Below are 17,178 nucleotides of genomic sequence, written 5' to 3'. Positions count from 1 at the left end.
AGGTCAAGGGCGCAGGAACCCCCGGGATGGCACCAATGCCCTGGTAGCAGCTGCTGGCCCGCCCCACCCAGTCTGGGGGCCGTGAAACAGATAACAAAGTGACTGTCTCCCTCTCACTGTGTGTGTCACAGTGGTCTTTTAATTATGAATATGCTGTTTAGGCCTGCACAATAAATCGCTAATTTAACGTTATCGCGATATCAAGATGTGCAACGTCTATAGCAAAAGACGGTGAAAGTTACCTTAAATGTGCTAAAACAATCTTATGGGTGCTTGAAGTAATTAACTAATCAAATAAATCCAAATGAATCCATTTATGCATTTGACCAATCAGATGGACCCCTTCAAGTTGTTGACCAATTGAATGGAACCCTTCTAAATTAGATGCTCGCCTTCAATGTAGACACCTAAACTGTTTAAACAATTAAACTGTTTCAGTGAAAAAGAAATTATGCTTATGGTTGTTTTGCTATTGATTAAGGTGTCGCAAGTTATATTGTTATCGCAATATTGATCATTATTATGGCAAATCGCGAGATTTCCTCATTTTGTTATATTGGAGCTATCCAGGCATAGAGTTTTGAGCCGGCTGATGTTGATGCCGGCTCAGACGAGGAAAATGAAGACGCATATAAACCTGTAGTATTCCTTCATGCCATAAAATGAGTTATTAAATTACTACGTTAGTGCTTTACATATCATTACTCAGAATAAAATTTTTACTTTTTCCAGGTTTTAATTTGCAATGTTCTTCCGGTGGGGATGGCATCTGTATGGGGACATCTCACCTCTTCTCAACATCTTCTATAATAAATGATGACTCAAGTTCAGTTATTTACATATTTACCACCTGATAATACTCAATATATAAGATTCTACACAGACTAAGGCTGTAAATCTGTAAATGTGGTGTGCCTCACATGCAAAAATAGTGTAAACCATCCTTTGTTTACTCATTTGCTTAAAAATTCTAACAGTTAATGTCAGTGTTGATCCCAATGGAACCTCAAATTCATCTTATTTGCAACAGGTTTTAGTTTTGTGCCTCAACATTATGATCTTTACATGGTCAAGATGAAATATTGAACTGTCATCTGCCTTGCCTTACAGATTTTGTAACTACAGAATTTGCCAACTAAGCTTCAGATTTAAATTGAATCAGTCACTGGAGCTGAAAGTAATAATTAAAACGCAATAACATTTTTCATGAACATGACAACAAATTATAAGATTAGAGTAATCATAACCATACAGCTCCCTGACAGAGCTTAAAATTTTTTTTTCCTCACTGAATTTTTATCTTTTGAATGTTTTATGGTTTTATTGTATTTGATTTTTATTGTTGAATATTACATGTTTTTTGCATTTTTAATTAAGAGATTGTATTACTTTAATGTTTTAACTGTTTTATGATTTTTATTGTTTTTCGGGAATAGTGTTATTATGAACGCAATCAGCAAGTCGGTTTTGAGTTTATATTCTATTCTTTTCTATTTGTGGGAATGTCTTTAATAAAATGTAATATATATGCACATCTTTATGTGAGTTTGACAATGTTTTTAATCATGCATAAAAATAGCTTTTTATGTAAATGCAAATTTTCATTGCTGGGGAAAAAAGGCTCTTATTTTATTTAAGCTGTGCCCGGAAGTGTGAATGTGCCTGGCTTGACGCAGGATCGGACTGCGCTCAGGTACACCGTCGCATCACACTCACAGAGAGAGGGAGGCAGAGGAACGATATTTATAGCCTAGAGCGAGGCTGGAGAACAGACAGAGCCAAAGCTTGGGAAGCAGCATCGACCAGAGAGGCGCACAAACGAGGGCGAACCAAACATGAAAGCCTTCCTTTTATTATTTGGAGCTGCGGTGGTTGCGCTGACACGCGCAGCCGCTTCCGACGGGGAGATCTCCTTCGAGTACCATCGCTATGACGAGCTGCGGAAAGCGCTGGTGTCGGTGTGGTTGCAGTGTCCGACCGTCACCCGCATCTACACCACTGGAGAGAGCTTTGAGGGCCGCGAGCTGCTGGTGCTGGAGATGACCGACAACCCCGGAACGCACGAGCCTGGTCAGTTTACGCATCAAGTCTACTCTATAGCACAGTGGATGTACACCTCATCCCATATCCTAGGCATTTTTTAAAACCCTTTTTTTGTGTCAGAGTGGTAAGAATCCAACATCCCTCCGTTTTTATCACACAAAAACCCATCAGGTAGAAACTCCTGATGCGTAATTTTTATTAATTTGAGCTTATTGATAAACTGATATTAGAAGATGGGTGCAGGTGTGAGTTAAACGAGGGGGCTGCAGGGCCTCCCGCATGACTTCCTAAAATTCTCGATGATAGATTGTGGTATCATCAGCAACGCCAGGCCGCCATTTTGCTGCCTGATAAGAATCTGCTCAGTCGTGATCCCGAGGAAACCCCTTAAGGTGTTGGATCAGGTCTCAGCTGCCTTTCAGAAGAGACGCTGCATCCAAAAACATGAAAGGCTTAGACCTCTAAAAATGGGGTTTAACACTCTGGAGTCTATACAATATTCAATCACTATGCGTTTAGAAAACAGAATAAAAATCTACCAATCTCACTTGAATTTTGGATTTCTATGGCTCCAAAAACACACATTACAGATAGAGCGTTTTTTTCAGATATGCTGCCTTTTCCTGTTCCTTAACCCTTGTGCTATCCTAGGCACTTTAACATTGGGAGTTGGGTCATCTAGACCCCACAAGACAGTGGGCTGAACCTTTTTTCTTCAATGATTTGTGATCTTACCTTTATCCACCTTTGTCATGGTGGGGAGAACACGTCAATGTAAGGGTGGGGTCATAGGATAGCACAAGGGTTAAACCTGTGCAGTGAGGAAGATTCTATTTCACTTTTATAAAATCTGCCAAAAGAGCACAGACTGCTGCAGCAGAAGTGTCAAATCATATTTTACAATGGGTTTATATCCAAATAAGCAAAAATCATTTGTTTGCACTGTTCATAAGGATCTCATATTAAACTGAAATGCAGCTGATGTATTTCACTTGGCTTGTTTGTGTTTGTCATCTTTTTGGAATGACTCTTATGTCTGATTACTAAAAAAAAAGAACCTACGAATGTATCTTTTGTCATATGTTCCACTTTTTTGCTGTTTTATTTTTGATTTCATTGGCAGGTTTCATTTTTTTGTTTTTTTTTACATTTTCCAAAGGTGTGCCACGCCTGATGCTCTCTCAATTCAAGAAACATGGAGAAACTCTAAAAACATATTTAGTTCCTGCAAATGAATACGAATCCAACACTAATAGAGAAATCATTTTTTTGCTATTTGCTATCTATTAAGCCATGTATTTTATATATTTTTGGATTACATAAAATGTAATCCAAAAATATAACATTTCTTTGTATTAGACCAAAAAAAAACAAAAAAAAAAAACAAATTCTGAATGATTGTAAAACATACTGCACATTTGCTCAAAGGTGTGTTTTCCTTATGTGGTTTCATTGGTGTGTCGCAGGCTTGGTACAATTTAGCTCACGTGGTCCCAGAGTTTAATGAGCGTACATGTTAAATAGGCCTGTAATAGTCTTGTGGGCGTGCACAGGCATGAGTCACAGTAACAATGTGGAGCCTGATGTGGAGCACTTATTACTACCAGATGAGTTTACAAACTGCTGCTCTAAAGCTGTGCCTCCCCTCTCTGACCTTAAATCTCAGTTTAGCAAAACAACCTAGCTGAGAGTGCTAGAAAAGAGATGAAAAAACCCTGCATGGATGGACAGAGTGAAGACAGGCTATGTGGAATAAACGTGGCTGTTTTTAGGTGCTCTCCATATTTGTCTGACTCTGCAATGTGTGTAGTCGAAGGTGGAGCTGAAATAGCGGTTGCCAGGGCAACAGATCGGCTTAGTGCATTGAGCTGACTGGAGGCTCGCGGTTGGTTGGCTGGCTCAGGAAGACGATGGACCTGAGCAGATGCATCTCTCAGTAAACAACCATCTGTCATACGCTGCAGCAGCACGGGAGCTGCCTGCAGAGATGAACAATGGTGACTCATTAGTATTTAGTGGAAAATACGAGTGGGAAATAACTGTTGTAATAGACTCATTAAAGTTCTTAATTTAAAAGGCTCATTTGACAGTTTTTGGAAAAAGTAAAAAAACTCCAACAGACCCTTGACAACCTACTAATGCAAATATGAATCAAAGCACTTTGGCTCCAAAATTACCTTCATTTAGCATCTACATTAAAGCAAAAACACAAAAGATTTCATAATAGTGTTTTGGCAAAAAAAAAAGTTCATTTTTAAAGATCCACTTCAATGAAAATGGTATTCTTTTTGTTTTTAATAAACATGTTTTTGTGGCATTTCTCTGATGATGGAGGACAAGTACAGTGTATAAAGAAAATTTAAAGCTTAAAATTGCGTTTCTGGGCATTTCTTTATTCAAATCGCTGTGAATCCTGATACGTCGAAAAAATGCCATTTGAAAAAGCCTGTAGATGCTACACAGGTGCCAAAGCCTCTGGGCTGCAAGCTCCCAGTTCCACTCTATTCTGATACTTCCACGTGCAGACAAATAGATCCATGTACATCTTTGTTTTCCTCATCCAAGATGGTATTCAATTCAATTCAGTTTTATTCATATAGCCCAATGTTACAACCCAGTTGTCTCAACAGGGTACACTAGTTGTACAAAACATAAAATCAGTAATATCTGGCTAAAAACTGTACGGCTGAATAACTCTGATATTTCTCGCCATTTTTGTTGCACGGGTAATGTTATCTTGGGATTATGAGGAGCTTTAAACTAGAAGGCAAGAGTGTAAATAAAGGGATGATGGGAAACAGCATAATCATTATTTTTACAATAGATCAAAAGATGATTGGAGTGAGACTTTAATGCAAGGATTCATTGTTTTATTTTAAAAATTCCAACTTTTGATAATTCAAATGACCAAATATTTAAATGTTTTGGAATAGAAATTTGAAAAAGGAATGAGTATTTAATAAAACTGAATTTAAAAAAACGAACTTTTAATACTAAATTGAATCAAATTAGAAATTTAACAGTGTTGGCCACCATCATTCTAAGAAACTGATTTAAAAGCTACAAAGAACTACGTGAGTTTATTCATTAAAGTGACTCACTTTAAGACTATTTACTTCACTTTTCATTTATTTTTTGCCTTTGTCAAACTGCACCAGAAAAATACTTTACTGACGTCTTTCTCCAAACCAAGTCTCTAGAGCATGTGTGGTGGTACATAACACTTACACACTCAGCCACGTTCTCTCCATAAAGAGATTATTTTGGTGACTGCTGCAGTCAGACGGCCTAAAACAAACAGATCACCATGGCTGTTCCACGGATTACTCCCAGCAGGACACACTTCCTCATGCAGTTCCTGGAAATGTTACATTTGCATCACCTGTTCAAAGCGATGTAAAGTACTAGTTCAAAGTAGAAACCTAAACTTGTATCCATAAAGGTGTATTCACTCCAAATTGTGATGCTGTTTTTAAAAATGGTCAGGCTCAACATGAAAGGAAATTTCAGCTGGGGTTAATTTATAGGAAGCATTATTAAAAATAGTACATTTGATGGTAGTGATTATGTCTTTTAGTGTGTTAGCCCACCCTTGTGCCAGATGTTTTTCTCATAGGAAGGAGGCGTTTATTTCTCGTGTCTGGCTGGGATCTGAACTCAAATTGGGGGCCTCTCTGAAAAGAACAAGGGCTAAATTCTTCTGAATTGTATTTGCAACCTTTTTTTTAACATGAGGAGAAACTCTATCTCCTAATGGTTTTGGCTGTGTCTGTAGGTGATGAAAAATTAATGCTCACATTGCTCCTTCCAATCTCATAAAAGTCCCATCTTTTCGGACTGAAGAAACAACAATAATCCTCTGTGAAGAGCAGAGGAAATTAGCCAAACACATGGATGAAACCACCATGTCGGATGACGTCTTCTGTTCTGGATTTAAAGTAGCTTTCAAATGGAACGAGTTCTTTATTAGAGGGACTTGCAGAGGAGGAGGGCAGAGTTTTAACCCATAAAACTTGGTGTATTTTTGGAAGTTTTTCCCTCCGAGGACGCAGAGCCTCTTCCTGTTGAGATGTAGGGGGAGCTGATGAAAAAGAGAGACAGAAAACAACAGAGGGATGATTGAGAAAACAGTAAATGTTGCATGAAATGAGGGAGAAGAAAGAAGAGTGGAGCACATTGACAAACCAGGGATAAGGTTAAGAATCAGAACAGGAAGGAAGATAAAAAAGCACAGTCTGGAGGTCATCTATTATAGATCAGATGAAGCCCATCCACCTTTCACCCCTCTTCCTTTGGCCTCCTTTGACTACCTCTACTTTTTGGTATTTTGATTAACATTTAAAATGATAAATTATTGTTTTGTTTAAAAATTTCCTACAGCTACACCAACTACAGCTGATGTCCAATCAGTCTGAAGACGTTGATCTTAAAGCTTTTTCCTTTAAACTCCAATCAGAACTTTCTATATTTTGAATTCCTTTTGGATCTCAGTGGCAACAAGCAGCACAACTCCAGGGCACTTTTTTCCCCCAAAGTCATAGACAAGTGTCGGCTCGGGACTGTAGTAGAAACTACAAACTGAATTGATTATTGATTTAAAAGTAAAAGTTATTATCTTCACGTTATCCCACACATGTCCAATCTTAGGAGCAGAAAATACTTAGTTATTGTGCAGCTTCTTTAAAGAAAGTCCCATTGTTTGTTTTTGGGGGAAAAGACAGGTCACAAAGGGATGCAATTGTTAGAAATAGAAATCCCATTTTACAAATCTACAGATGAGACGAGTTAGAACATTTTGAGGAATCTCAGCTCACAGAGATTTTTTGAATCCTGGACAGCTTTTTTAAAGACCCATTCCAATGACATTTGTGTATTTTGTGTTTTTAACATGTTTTAGTGGCGTTTTTCTTATGAGGGAGGACATATAGAAAGAAAATTGAGCTTCAAATTCCATTTCTGAGTATTTCTTTCTTCACATCGTTGTGAATCAGGATGAAAAAATGCCGTTGGAAAAAGATTGTATTTGTGATGTACAAGCTACAGTTAGTGGGCAGCAAGCTCACCGTTCCACTCCATTCTGATGTATCCACTTGTAGACGACTAGATCCATGCACGTCTTGATTTTCCTCGACTGAGCTAAATGGAGCGTAAAGTGCTCCATCTGATTGGTCAAATGCATAAAGGGATTTATTCAGTTCATTAAATATTTCAAGTTGCCATAAGTTTGTTTTAGCATATTTACGGTTTACCATTTATAGCGATTTTCGCTGACTTTTGCGATATGGATATTGCAGAGCTTGAAATCGTTATAAAGATAAATTTGCAATTAATTGTGCTGGCCTAGTGTAACATAACGTTCAGTTTTAAACTGAGAATTGTGGCATCCCTATTGTAAATGAGTGATGGATCTGTGACTATAAAGCGCTTTGGGCTTTGAGGAAAGAAGAAAGGCACTATTACCATCTAGCTCTGGTCGTGGCACATATGTCTGTAATATGAGATGTCATGGCTAACAGAGTGCTTGTGCCCTTTGGTGATGGTGTGTTTACTCAATCTTCTAGTTAATTTGTCTCCCCAAGCACCTGCTCCTGTCAGGGTTTCCACGACAACTGAAATTACTCAGAGGCGCAACTTTATCCTTGATGCTGCTGCCGGTCACCAAACAAATCACTATCGATGAACTGTCATAAAACGCAGAGGTTTCTGTCAGCTGACGGATGAGTTTTGTCAGCAGCAGATAAGTTGTCGTCACCTCTGCTGCTCTCCTGAAGCATTTCAGATGTTTTATTTTTACAAATTTAATCATAGAACTCTTTTTAAGCATTCAAAAAATTGCCAATACAGAATGCATCATTGAAGTCTGCACCTTTTTTTAAAAGAATAAGTATTTTAAAAAATGCATCTTGACAGAAAAAGTTAAGTGTGGTCTTGAAATCATTAGGCAGACTTCAGCATTTAAGAGTAGCCTGACTGCCAGATGTGCACTGGGTTATGTGTGTGTAGCCTGTTAGTAACGAATGAAGTCACTGGCTTTGCTGCAGAAGTACATCAAACACTGTGAGAGAAAAAATAAAAACACAAAAATACAGGAATGGGTAGCAAATCTTGAACGATCACCCACATCTTGAAGAGATTGGTTTAATGTACTGTTTGTGGTCAAGAAAAAAAAAGAACATGGAAATATCTCAATCTGGGCACAGGTAAAGGTTTTAAGCAAAACCAGATCACTCAAACCTTTTAGCGCACGCACTGTGAAAAAAACTCTCCAAAAAGTTATTTTTGTCATTGTGGAAAAAGAAATTCTTTGTTGTCACAGAAAACCGGAGAGCTATTAATCTTCAGGTAACAGATAATCAAAAGGATGTCTGGACTCTAACTCATGCTTTGTCATTTTTGACATTTAATGACAAAAAAAAGTCATTTTTTTTGAGGCAAGAATGTGAATTTACTTCCCCGTCTTGGGCTTGTGTGTTTGTTTGTTTGTTTTTTTTCATTTTTTTTTCCGTACTAAAGCAAATACCCTTAAAAAACAAAACTACAAATACCAACGCCTGCTGTTTTCCTGCAGGTGAGCCGGAGTTTAAGTACATTGCCAACATGCACGGCAATGAGGCAGTGGGGAGAGAGCTGCTCATCTACCTGGCCCAGTATCTCTGCAACCAGTATCAACAAGGCAACGAGACCATCATCGACCTCATCCACAACACCCGCATCCACCTGATGCCCTCCATGAACCCTGATGGCTTTGAGAAGGCGGCGTCACAGGTAATCAGTGGGTTTGTGACTGCCTCTGCTATCTGCGCTCAGGAACGGCGGGCGGCCTGTGTCCTGTAACTTTTGGCTTTCCGTTCTGCTGCTCAGCCTGGAGAGATCAAGGACTGGTTTGTGGGGCGCAGTAATGCGCAGGGGATCGACCTGAACAGGAACTTCCCTGACCTGGACCGCATCGTCTACATCAACGAGCGAGAGGGCGGAGCCAACCACCACCTGCTACAGAACATGAAAAAGGCCGTGGATGAAAACCCAAAGGTGCACCAACACACTGAGACTAAATGATACGGCTGATTTCATTGTCTTTACACCTAAATAAAAATAAAAAATGATTGTATATCATATATTGTACGGTAATCATAAAAATGTTTCTTCTTCAGCTGGCTCCAGAGACCAAGGCAGTAATCCACTGGATCATGGACATCCCCTTTGTCCTCTCTGCAAACCTGCATGGAGGAGATGTTGTAGCCAACTATCCATATGATGAAACCAGAACTGGTACGCACTCAGACCAACGCATATCAAACACAGTCTGTTTCTTGTTTAAAATAGTAATTTCTATATAAACAGCTGTTTCCCTATCTGTTTAAATATGTAAACAACTTTGAAGGATGTTTGTTTCGTTTTGTGGATACAAATGATTTTTTTCCCACCAGTTTGGATTTAATTTGAACCACATGCAAATTGTTTTGCTCTGAAAAGCCTTCCCAGTGTTATTAGTAAGCAAACTGCATGCATCAACAAGGTGCAATGCTAATGTGCTCCAGCTGTAGCGGCTTTGATTTTGCTTATTGTCTAACGATTTTTTGCATTCGTTTGTTCTCTTTCCTCCTCCCTGAAGGATCCACCCACGAGTACAGTGCTAGTCCAGATGATGTGACCTTCAAGTCTCTGGCTAAAGCATATTCCATGTACAACCCTGTCATGTCTGACCCTCAGCGGCCCCCCTGCCGGAAGAATGACGACGACTCCAGCTTCAAGGATGGCATCACTAATGGCGGAGCGTGGTACAGTGTGCCTGGAGGTGATAAAAACACTTCATCCTCTTCATCGGAGGGATACATATATATATATATATACAGTGGTGGACAAAATTGTTGGTACCCCTAAGTTAAAGAAAGAAAGTCCACAATGCTCACTGAAAGGACTTGAAACGTTCAAAAGTAACAATATACTAAAATTTATTGAAAATTAAATAATCAAAATCAGCCATTACTGTTGAGTTGTTAATTAACAGAATTATTTAAAATAAAAAAAATATTGAAATAGGGCTGGACAAAAATGATGGTACCTCCATAAAAGACTGAGAACTAATTGCCCAGGGGGTCATGATGAACTCAGGTATGTCCTTTAATTGACATCATAGCTGTTTTCAAACCCATAATCAGTCAGTCTGCATATTTAAAGGGAGACAAATAGTCACGTTGCTGTTTGGTGAAAAGGTGTGTACCACACTGAACATGGACAACAGAAAGCCAAGGAGAGAATTGTCCCAGGACGTTAGAAACAAATTTATAGAACCACCCTAAAGGTAAAGGCTATAAAACCATCTCTAAGCAGCTTGAAGTTCCTGTGACGACAGTGGCACATATTATTCAGAAGTTTAAGACCCACGGGACAGTAGCCAACCTTCCTGGACGTGGCCGGAAGAGGAAAATTGATGACAAATTGAGGAGACGGATAGTTGGAACTGTATCCAAAGAGCCCAGAACAACCTCCAAAGACATTAAAGGTGAACTCCTATCAAGGTACATCAGTGTCAGATCCCACCACTCGTCGTTGTTTGAGCCAGAGTGGACTTCATGGGAGACGGCCAAGGAGGACACCACTGTAGAAAGGTAATCATAAAAAAGCCAGACTGGAATTTGCAAAAATGCATTCTGGGAAAATGTCCTTTGGACAGATGAGACAAAACTGGAGCTTTTTGGTAAGGCACATCAGCTCTATGTTGGTAGACTCAAAAATGAAGCATACAACAAAAAGAACACTGTCCCTACTGTGAAACATGGAGGAGGCTCAGTTCTGTTTTGGGGCTGCTTTGCTGCATCTGGCACAGGGTGTCTTGAAGTTGTGCAAGGTCAAATGAAATCTCAAGATTATCAAGGCATTCTGGATAGAAATGTGCAGCCTAGTGTCAAAAAGCTTGGTCTCAGTCTCAGGTCATGGGTCTTCCAACAGGACAAGGATCCAAAACACACAGCCATAAACCCCCAAGAATGGCTAAGAGAAAAGTGTTGGACTATTCTGAAGTGGCCTTCAATGAGCCCAGATCTGAATCCTATTGAACATCTGTGGAAGGAGCTGAAACATGCCATTTGGAGAAGACACCCGTCAAACCTGAGACAACTGGAGCAGTTTTCTCATGAGGAGTGGGCCAAAATACCTGTGGACAGGTGCAGAAGCCTCATTGACAAATACAGAAACCGTTTAATTGCAGTGATTGCCTCAAGAGGTTGTGCAACAAAATATTAAGTTATGGGTACCATCATTTTTGTCCAGCCCTATTTCATTAGTTTTTATTTTTTAAATATTTCTGTTAATCACCAACTCAAAAGTAATGGCTTACTTTTATTGTTTAATTTTCAATAAATTTTAATTTATTGTTACTTTTGAACGTTTCAAGTCATTTCAGTGAGCATTGTGGACTTTCTTTCTTTAACTGAGGGGTACCAACAATTTTGTCCACCACTGTATATACACAGCAGGTTTCAGTGTTCAATGTTTACTTTAAATTTTAATTTGTCAAAAAATAAAACCCCTCGTCAGTTTTTCACTTCTGCACTCTAAACAATTTAAATAAGAAAATGTTACAACAATAGTGTGCATCTTTTTTGTTAAAACTTTTTAAAGGGAGGAGGATGACAAATTTCAAATTCAATATTTAGGCCTTTTACTGTAAAACTGGCGAACCCAGTTGTATTTTTAGTCAGCTTAAGTGATTTCAAAGTACTTCATTTAAGTTTTAAAATACTGTTTCAACTTCAGTAGCTTCCTCATCTTGTAAGTGTGCGGCCAAAATGGCAAGTTCTTGTTTTCTTCAGATTAAAAGCACGTAGAGATGACCTACGTCGGCACAGCGGGCATGTTCAAAACTACAGCGGAAAAAGGAAAAAAATCCCTCACTGAGATAATAAAACCAGTGACAAATAATCACATTTTTTTCCATTTTGGCATTTTAGATTCATTTTTAAACTCAAAGTAAAAAGTGAATGGAAGAAATAAGTGTTAATTCACTAAATGAGAAGGCTGTTCAGTGACATTTGAAGGCTCTTAAGATTCTCGTAAGGAGCAAAGTTTCGATTAACTCTATTATATATTTGGTATTATGAGACATTAGCTTGTATTTCTCCATCTTAAATATGTCTACATATATGGTTGATTAGCTCAGGACAGAAACTAATGTAGTAAAATCCATTAAAATTAGGGGGCTTTTTGAAAACAGCAAATTGCATGTTTAGATTTTTTTTCAGTGACCTTTTGCTCTAAAATCAAAAGGGTTGTTCCTGCAAATCTTTTATTAAGGCTTTCTGCTGTCTCTTTCATTGCCCCCCCACCCCACCCCACCCCCAGGTATGCAAGACTTCAATTACCTCAGCAGCAACTGCTTTGAGATCACTCTGGAGCTCAGCTGCGACAAGTTCCCCAGTGAAGACACGCTGAAGACCTACTGGGAGCAGAACCGCAACTCCCTCGTCAACTACATCGAGCAGGTCAGCAGAGATCTGGAAGTTTAAACAGCTCCTGTGTTTTTTGTGCAAAGCGAAAAACCTCTGGAGGTTATGCTGATGGTGGAAATGAAAATGACAATTGAGGGAAAAGCCTCCATGTGTCAAAGACAGTGTGTGTGTAACACTGAATTATCTTTATTTTTCTATAACTTGTACAGTATTTACCTTGAGTTAAGCGGCTACATGATATCTAATACTAATTGAGAGGTATACAAGTAAGATATCCTTAATTTTTAAGCAAAAATAAATGTTCTGCTGCTAGATTATGAAGCCTTATCTGTATTTTACAGTTGTTACTGGGTTTTCATGATTTCCCATTTCAACATTTAACCACAGACAGAATGAAAAACAGTAGGTCAGTGTATCACTGGCAAAACACTAGATCAGCTTGAATTCTTTTTATATTTTGATCCAACAAATAATGATTCAAATTTAAAATTTGCATTTAAAACCAATTTTGTTTGGGTATGGTAAAAACTTTACATAACTAGTGATATAAGTAAACAAGAGTAACTTTGCTTGATAAAATCTATTGAAAGGTGTTGGTTGAGAAAAATACTGAAGAAAATTGATAAATAGTTTATTTAGTCAGTACTTTTAATAAATGCAGCATCTTTTAATCCATCTTTTAATATCACAATTCTGTAACCCAAATTATATCACACATCATTTTCTACCCCAAGTGTTACAGTAATTCTACTTGTGTGTGTGTCTGTTTGTGTGTCCAGGTTCACCGTGGCGTGAAGGGCTTTGTCCGTGATCTGCAGGGAAACCCCATTTCCAATGCCACCATCTCTGTGGAGGGCATAGACCATGACATCACCTCAGGTATTTCCATTCAGAAGAGAATTCCCATAACCCTGACACCACTGCAAACTCCACAATGGTGTCTGCTTTTCCTGTAAAATAATTAACGTTTCAGTGGCTCCCTCTTGTGGACACAGCTGATACTACATTCTCTCAGTCGAGTTCCTTTGCACAATACAGTAAATTCTAAGTATTATTGTACATGAAACCCAAGCAATGATCAACTCCTTGTATGTCTTTTTCCAAAGTTGAGCAGCATGTAATGTTTATATTGCAGCCAAAGATGGAGACTACTGGCGCATTTTGGCTCCAGGAAACTACAAAGTAGCAGCCACTGCACCAGGATACCTGACTGTCATCAAGAAGGTGGCTGTCCCCTACAGCCCTGCAGCTCGGGTAAGACACACACAGACAACAGATCTAACTAACAGTAACTTAAACCGTCCAACATGAGAACAGATATGATCTATGTGCAATTTATGCATAAAACTTTAAAACACAGAAGGATGAACAAATGTATGAATCCTAGTAATTGCATGCATAACCAAAAGTTAACATTTCCTACATTTTATGTAAGAAACAAATATTTGAATGCACCACAGGTTATAAAAAAAAGAAAATTTTCTGAAGTACAGACAGTACATTTCTGAATGTACTGCTTTTGCTCTCATGAATAGTTAAAAATAGAAGAAGTAGAAGATCTTAGATGGTTTTGGAGACCTCTCCATTTTTGTGAGCAGTCACTTTGAGTTTGGGTCCCAGATGGTATACAATCAACTCTCTGTTCCATATATTTCACATATTTGGGGAATGTTGTGAACCTTTTGGAATTATTCAGCAGTGTACGAGGAAGCTGTGACTTGGTGCCACAGAGATGCAATTATTTGTAAATCATAATTTCTCATAAAAACACTTGATATAGAAAGACATTTTTTCTGCAGATATTTATGCAACCTAAATAAAGAATTAAAAAATATTTGTAAGGAGTTAAACAGGAATGGAAATAATTATTTTATTAATCCCTCGACGTCTGAATTAATTTCTAGCTGTGAAGAAAAAGAAAATCACCTGTGTTTGTGCTTTGAAGTAAGGACATTTTTGAGCTTAAGTGGTTCAATGCAGAATGGCATCAACAGGAGTCAAAGCGTTCATATTAAATTCAAATCTCTAAAGTTTCTCAATCAGATATTAGATCAAAGCAGCATCAAATAGTTTTAAGAAGTGTGCACACAGTTCTTACATATGTTCATGAAGTCGTATAGTTGCATTTTACATTTCCATGAGAAACTCTGTATTTTTTTTATTGCATTTAAAATAACCAGTTTTGTTTGCCATATCAATCTTTCCCAATCTTCTGCTTTCATTTGTGTTCTTTCCATGTGCACCTACAGGTAGACTTCGAGCTGGAGTCATTGATGGAGAGGAAGGAGGAGGAGCGGGAGGAGCTGATGGACTGGTGGAAGATGATGTCAGAGACACTAAACTTCTAGAGCGTCTGTCTCAACGGTCCGACCATTCGCACATCGATGTAGAAAACCCATTCTGTGTGCCCGTCCACTCTAAAGAGGATATATATATATATATATATATATATATATATATATATATATATATATATATATATATATATATATATATATATATATATATATATACAAAATATATACAAAATATCATCTCTTTCCAGTTGTTTTTCGATCACACCTTTGATTATCTTCTTTGCCTCACAACTCCTGTAGATGGTCTGAATGTTCTGCACGCAGTGAAAGACAAGCAAGAGGCGAGCGGGTGGCGGTGTGGCTGCTGTTGACTTCCGTGGCATTGTGTTCTTTTGTTGTACACGTGATTGGTAACCATGGCACCTATCTATATAACCGGTGAATGATGGCGTAATTAGAGAAGCTGTTTACATGGCTCTGTTTATGAGAAACCATGATTTTATTTCTTCCTGTTTTAAATGTCTCTGTTTTTCCGGTCTTTAGTACACACACACACAGAAAGTTACTGCACACAAAACGTCTCTCCTCCTATCATCTTTAATCACAGTGTGTGAAAATTTTATGTTACTGTACTGTAATATAATTTAAAAAAAAAGCAACAACACTATAGTTCTGATATAATCAGGGACATTAGAAACACTGTAATATAACTGTACACATTATATTGTATGCAGTCCATAAAGGCCGGCTCATTTCCCTCATCTGTTAGTGATGTTGAGATTTTTTTAAACAGCAGCACAGCTTTGAGTTTAGCACAAGAATGAATATAATATTTAATGTATTTATGACTTAGGTACAGCAAGAAATATATCGCTAATTTGGTTCCCTTAACGCAAATAGAAACGTCTTGTCAGACTGACCTCTGTTAGTTCACTGCACATGCATGTAAGGAAGTGTCAGAGAAATTGCTTTTTAGAGATGAATTATTGTAAAACTCTATTCTTAACCTAAAAAAAATGCTGTGGATGCAGTTTAACAAAACTGGACCTCCAGAAATGAATGTACAGAGAAAGAAACTTTTTAAGTGTCATGAATGGCCTGATCAATAAAATTCCCCCCTTTATGTTGTCAAACTGGTATCAGTGCCTTTCTTTTAAGTTGAACCATTTCTATATTTATTATTGTATGCTACCATTTAAACTCTCCATTGAATTAACACACGTGTGTTGTTCATAGTGATTTTTTAAAATGGTTTTTCCTTAAACTATCTGTCTTCTAAACTGTTCAAAATATGTTATAAAATCTTACAAGACTGAAATTCACTGATAAAATAAAGCATTATATTGATAAAGAAACATTTTTTCTCAGTTTCAACATTTTTAGAAATGTTTAACATTGACCACTAGGTGGCAGAAAAACACATATAAAGCAAAAAAGTACTCAACTGAATTAAAGCTAGCATAATGTCTGTTTTTCAGTATTCCTGTTTGTAAACTTGTCATAAAAAAATGCATTTGAAAAGAGACATTTGAAAGAGCGTAAGTACAACATAAAACCATATTTCACCTACAATTTAAGCCATTTTTAGACAACAAAGACAACTTCTGTTAACTCATTATATTGTCTCTTGCAATATAATGACTTATGTGCTATAACAACCATTTATTTTATTACAACTGCTTAAATTACCATTATTTCCATGATACTAAGGCTTATTGTTTTGTCAACTTCCCTCAAAGTTAAGTTGATCTTTTTGCTGCATGTTAGACTTTAAAAATCTCGAGAAAAGAATCTCTTTCTCAGGCTAATAACCCTGTTTTTCAGATCATAGGGATGATCTGCCAAAAAGGAATGATTAGAAATTTGCTCTCAAATAGCTTAATATATTGTTGTATTTTTTTGTGAAGGGTTTTCTGTGCTGGGATACAAGTTTTCAGTTGAAAAAAGAAAAGAAAAACAAAACCTTCTGCAGGTTGTCCTCCCTAAAACACGAGAGAGGTCTGCAATGTTTAATATAGGAAACACTTCAACTGTGACAAATGTAAAGAAATAAAAACAGGAAATCACATTGCATGATTTTCAAATAATTTATTTGTGCAAAAACAAAGTACTTAACAGAAACAAACTAGGAAGAATTCTGCCCTTTGCAGACTTGTTATTTATAGAGAGCTCTTCTATCCTCTACCTTTTTATCTGTATTAATGTCACCTGTTTATCTCTATCAAATACACTTGTCTACACTTTTAAACAGACTGCAACTTCTCCACCATTGCCAAGACAAACGGTACCAGAGACACGATTGTAAAGCTGAACAAGATTGGAATAAACCAATTTACACCTAGCATTTAGCTCGATGAGAAGAGGTTGACCTGACAATCTTCCTCCACCTG

General features: G+C 37.6%; 1 protein-coding gene across 1 annotated transcript; it reads left to right on the top strand.

Annotated features, from left to right (window-relative positions):
* Positions 1 to 1,666: 1,666 nt before the first annotated feature.
* Positions 1,667 to 15,921, top strand: LOC101160712 (carboxypeptidase E). Its single transcript, XM_011476912.4, has 10 exons — positions 1,667 to 2,070; positions 8,612 to 8,808; positions 8,905 to 9,072; positions 9,195 to 9,312; positions 9,656 to 9,838; positions 12,385 to 12,524; positions 13,271 to 13,370; positions 13,627 to 13,745; positions 14,741 to 14,855; positions 15,089 to 15,921. Exons 1-9 carry the CDS (start codon positions 1,836 to 1,838, stop codon positions 14,837 to 14,839), a joined length of 1,359 nt encoding a protein of 452 aa, XP_011475214.2. The 5' UTR covers positions 1,667 to 1,835; the 3' UTR covers positions 14,840 to 14,855; positions 15,089 to 15,921.
* The last annotated feature ends 1,257 nt before the right edge of the window (positions 15,922 to 17,178 follow it).

This window comes from Oryzias latipes, chromosome 1, assembly GCF_053564925.1.
Source record: "Oryzias latipes strain Hd-rR chromosome 1, Olatipes_Hd-rR_3.1".
NCBI classification, from domain to species: Eukaryota; Metazoa; Chordata; class Actinopteri; order Beloniformes; family Adrianichthyidae; genus Oryzias; species Oryzias latipes.
The sequence above is the reverse complement of the archived record's forward strand: the minus strand, read 5'-3'. Positions and strand labels throughout refer to the sequence as shown.

Excerpts from the sequence above, each read along its gene's own strand:
- LOC101160712 (XM_011476912.4), top strand. The coding sequence starts at position 1,836 with ATGAAAGCCTTCCTTTTATTATTTGGAGCTGCGGTGGTTGCGCTGACA. Across the intron at positions 2,071-8,611 it reads CCCCGGAACGCACGAGCCTG|GTGAGCCGGAGTTTAAGTAC; the intron begins GTCAGTTTACGC and ends GTTTTCCTGCAG. Across the intron at positions 9,313-9,655 it reads ATATGATGAAACCAGAACTG|GATCCACCCACGAGTACAGT; the intron begins GTACGCACTCAG and ends TCCTCCCTGAAG.